Source organism: Chelon labrosus (genome assembly GCF_963514085.1).
Source record: "Chelon labrosus genome assembly, chromosome: 5".
NCBI lineage: Eukaryota > Metazoa > Chordata > Actinopteri > Mugiliformes > Mugilidae > Chelon > Chelon labrosus.
This window is the reverse complement of record NC_140341.1, coordinates 5,524,983-5,529,008: the sequence shown is the minus strand read 5'-3', so window position 1 is coordinate 5,529,008 and position 4,026 is coordinate 5,524,983. Positions and strand designations below refer to the sequence as shown.

The following is a 4,026-nucleotide window of genomic DNA, read 5'->3' as shown; positions in this document are numbered from 1 at the left end:
TTCCTCATTCTCATGTACATCAGTACCACAGGCACCACCTGTATCCATAGCATTCCTTAAACTATCCCCCCTTTGTGACACATGGTGCAAACCATGTTTCAACTTAGCATAGGAAGGAAAAAAAGTTTAGGTAGACATGTTTGCCATCAAACTCTAAAACCTAAAAAATGAATAAAAAATGAAAGCCTTTGTTTCCAAAGTGCAGCAAATGTCATAAACAACACCAAAAGTATAATCTAAGTCAGTATAGATTTTCAACTCCTCCTTTTTCTTCTTTCGCAGTGGCCTTTACACAGTCTGGTAAATGTGTAACCTTTGCCTTTTATGCTAAAGACAAACCAGTACTGACTGTCTGGAAGAACAAGAACACAAAAGAAAACATTTAACAAATCAATAATTGAGAAATATTGTGCGTTAGGATGCACTTGAGATAAAACAGTATATGGAGTTGGCACATTTGGCGCTCTTGGCCGTACAGTACTATTTACTGCCTGCCGGTCTTGTTTAAATCTCCACTCTGTAGGTTGCTCCTTTTCTCTTATTTTCTTAACAGGAAAAATAGGAGTGCGTGACAGATAATTGTCACATGGGATAATCTCAAACTATTTCTTACTCTTGCAACATGTTGCAGGAACTGCCATCTGTGGGATTCCGTGTTGGCTTGTTTTTTCAGTCCCAGTGAAAAATTACACATGTAGTCCCTTAATGATGTACTTTATCTCCCTTTGGACTTTGTTGGTTCATGTGACCGTTCTCAGTGTAACAGAAGAATAAGATAAAAGTATATCATGTCAGTTCGATCGAAGTTTTCATGCATTGTTGCGAAGACTTTTTTCTGAACGTCTCTATGCCTTCACTAGCTGCACAGACCACAGGACGTAAGCGCATTTCTTTAAACTATTTAAACTGTTTATGTCACTTCAAACTGCATTTGCTGATAGTGTTTCTTGGTCACATTTTTTACTTTGTGAAATTTAACATGTGACTTTTAGATTTTGCCTTTCTGTCATCTTGGTGTATTGAAAACCTGTATTCATTTCCTCCTCATTCATTGAACTATGATGTTATGATGTTTTAATCATGGACACATTGATAACCCTCTATTGAAAATGTTTCATGTGCATTCATAACGTGTGATTTCCCCCCCAGATTTGATTTCTGACTATTTGTTTAGGAATCATTTAAAATGTGTTAGTTGTGATTTATGTGTCTGAAACGTGTAGCTTTTGCAACTTAAATGTATGTATTTACTTGAGGATTGTTAACAACATGTTCAAAAAGGACTTTTCTTAAAAACACTTTTTTTTACAGTTAAGTCCTCATTTAATCTATCTGATCAACTTCTTTCTCTCCATAACTCTCACTTTTCTTCTCGCAGCTCTGCTGTTTTCCAGACATGACAAACAACAGTAGTGTGAATCCTTATTATTTTCAGTTCACAGTGTTTACAGACTACGGGCCCCTCAAATATTTTTTCTTCACACTATGTCTGTTGTTTTACATGACTATAATCTTTGCTAATGTTGTTATAATTATAATAATCTGCCAGGAGAAGTCTCTGCATCAGCCCATGTTTATATTCATCTGCTGTCTATCTGTTAACGCTCTGTTTGGCTCGTCTGGATTCTTTCCCAGGTTTCTGATGGATATTCTGTCTGACACTCATTTGATCTCACGTCCGGCTTGTTTCATTCAGATGTATGTTATTTACCTGTATATTTCATGTGATTATAAATTTGTCACTATCATGGCCTATGATAGATATATTGCTATTTGCCAGCCTTTACACTATCACAATATAATGACATCTAAAATGGTACTAGGTCTGATACTATTGAATATAATCTATTCTGCATGTGTGTGTTTGTTTGGTGTCTTCTTTATTGCTCGTTTAACTTTGTGTGGAATCGAACTGGAAAGGACTTTCTGCTCTAACTGGCCTGTGGCAAAGCTCACATGTGACAACAACTATAAGAGTAACCAGATTGTGGGTCAGGTGTTTATGATCCTGTTTCTTAGCCCCCTGGTCTTTGTCCTGTACACGTACCTGCGTATTCTGCTTGTCTGCAGAAGAAACTCGTCTGAATTCAGATGGAAAGCGTTTCAAACCTGTCTGCCTCACACTGTATCATTTTTCACCATAATGTTCTCTCTCTTCTGTGAGCAAACATTTAGTCGTTATACCGTTGTTGAAATGAGTCCAGTCATTGCAATTCTTTCATCTTTGGCATATTTGGCCCTTCCTCCCATTACTAATCCTCTAGTTTATGGATTGAAACTGCCACAAATCAGAGCAGTGATTGTTTTGAAGAGCGCATCCTACATCCAAATGTTAAAAGTCAACATGCACATTGTTAGCAGATAACAAACATTCAGTTAGTTGTTACTCTCAAATTAAGGAGACAATAGAAAAAAAAAAAAAAGAATCTTGCTGTTATGTTTTTGGTTGCAGAAGTTAAAAGGGTGTTTTTTTAGAAATTTGAAAAGTCATATAAAATGTTCCCCTCTTTGCAGATAAAAGCCCAACATGCAAACATTAAATGTAACTGGAATTGTAAGACAGTGCTGAAGCTTGTAATTCTGTAATCTATGCTGCAGTTTCTGCTGCCATCAGTATCTGTGCTGTTCCTCCTTTGTAAACTGCACACAACTTTCTTTGCAAATTGTCCAAACCTGTGTGTTTCGCATTATATCTTTTGTACATTTTCTTTCCCTCTTTTCTGCGAACTGTCAGTGACTTATTACCAGACTGTTAAAATGAGTTCAGAAACGTTGCTAATTCTTCCCATTAATACTCCCCTTGTTTATGGACTGAAACGGCCACAAATTAGAACAATGATCTTCTTTAGAGTACACAACGTAGGCCCCACATCCAAGCTTCAAAGTCTATGCACACATCACTAGCTATTAATGAAGCTTTTACCATCTGTTGTTCACAAAATTAATTTTAACAGTTGTGTGAAATGTTCTTTTTGATTGCAGAACAACAAAAAAAGAAAACTACTCATGAAATATGATGAATAATCTACTGCTATTTACTTTTTATTTCCTATGAGGGAAATAGATGCAGTCTTAACCTCAACAACGATATTAATATCCAAAGAAACATTTCTTTGTCAAGCTTATACAGTTTGTATGATGTAAATGTTTGGTTGAATTCATTATGTATCAAACAACCTCCAGTGTTAAATCCTCATCATGTGATTTCTTTCATCAATTTTCATTTGTCATTTATGAACAATGTAATGTGTCCATGATAATTACCCAAATAAAAAATGGTACATATTGTACTCCCCCACTTTACAGTATTTCACTGAAATATGCAGACAGTGCCTTGTCAATAAAAATGTCCACAAAGGGTGGTTTAGGGTTGAACCGACGGACGGGGGGGGGGGAGGCGGGGGGTCCACTGTATAAAAGGGCTAAAGTCAGTCACGCCTTGACTTTCTTCCATATAACGCATATTTCATTCATAATATTATAAATACAGGCCTATAATTCTTGCGCGTTTCTGTTTTTATGAATTGTATGAAATGGCCAAATAAAAATAGGTAATACAAAACGATTATGTGGTCACCAAGGTGAATTGGTTTCGTCTTGACTTCTGGTCGTGAGTGACAGCGTTGGGGGATGGAAATCTGTTGATTGTCAAGTGCCAAATACGTAAACGCAGAGTTGGACAGAAAAAGGTCAAAGTCATCAGGTGCCCAATTTCGGAAAAAAAGAAAAGAAGAAGAGGAGAAACGAGCAAAATATAAAGGTATGCTATGTTCTCTCTGTATGATTACAGTATCCATGTCATGAATGAAGGGCTAATGTTAATTGGTGGTATACGTTTGTTAGCCTTTTTGCTATGATGCTTGCAATGCTTATACACCAGTAATTCGTCTTAACAAACACCAGATCTAATTTCATTATAATACTGTGCTTTGCGACAGAACTGTTACACGTTCAGTTATTATTTATTTCCATCACGTTGGGTCCTGTAATTAGATAACGGAATTTTCATATCTGTAGGTAGTTTCA

The 4,026-nt window shown here is 36.4% G+C and overlaps 1 protein-coding gene across 1 annotated transcript; it reads left to right on the top strand.

The window, feature by feature from the left end:
* The first annotated feature begins 914 nt into the window (after nt 1-914).
* On the top strand, nt 915-2,696 carry LOC311488061 (olfactory receptor-like protein OLF4). Its single transcript, XM_084544566.1, has one exon. It carries the CDS (start codon nt 1,397-1,399, stop codon nt 2,363-2,365), a length of 969 nt encoding a protein of 322 aa, XP_084400692.1. The 5' UTR covers nt 915-1,396; the 3' UTR covers nt 2,366-2,696.
* Nucleotides 2,697-4,026: the final 1,330 nt, after the last annotated feature.

What these genes read in the sequence shown, in the direction of transcription:
- LOC311488061 (XM_084544566.1), top strand. Translation starts at nt 1,397, where the DNA reads ATGACAAACAACAGTAGTGTGAATCCTTATTATTTTCAGTTCACAGTG.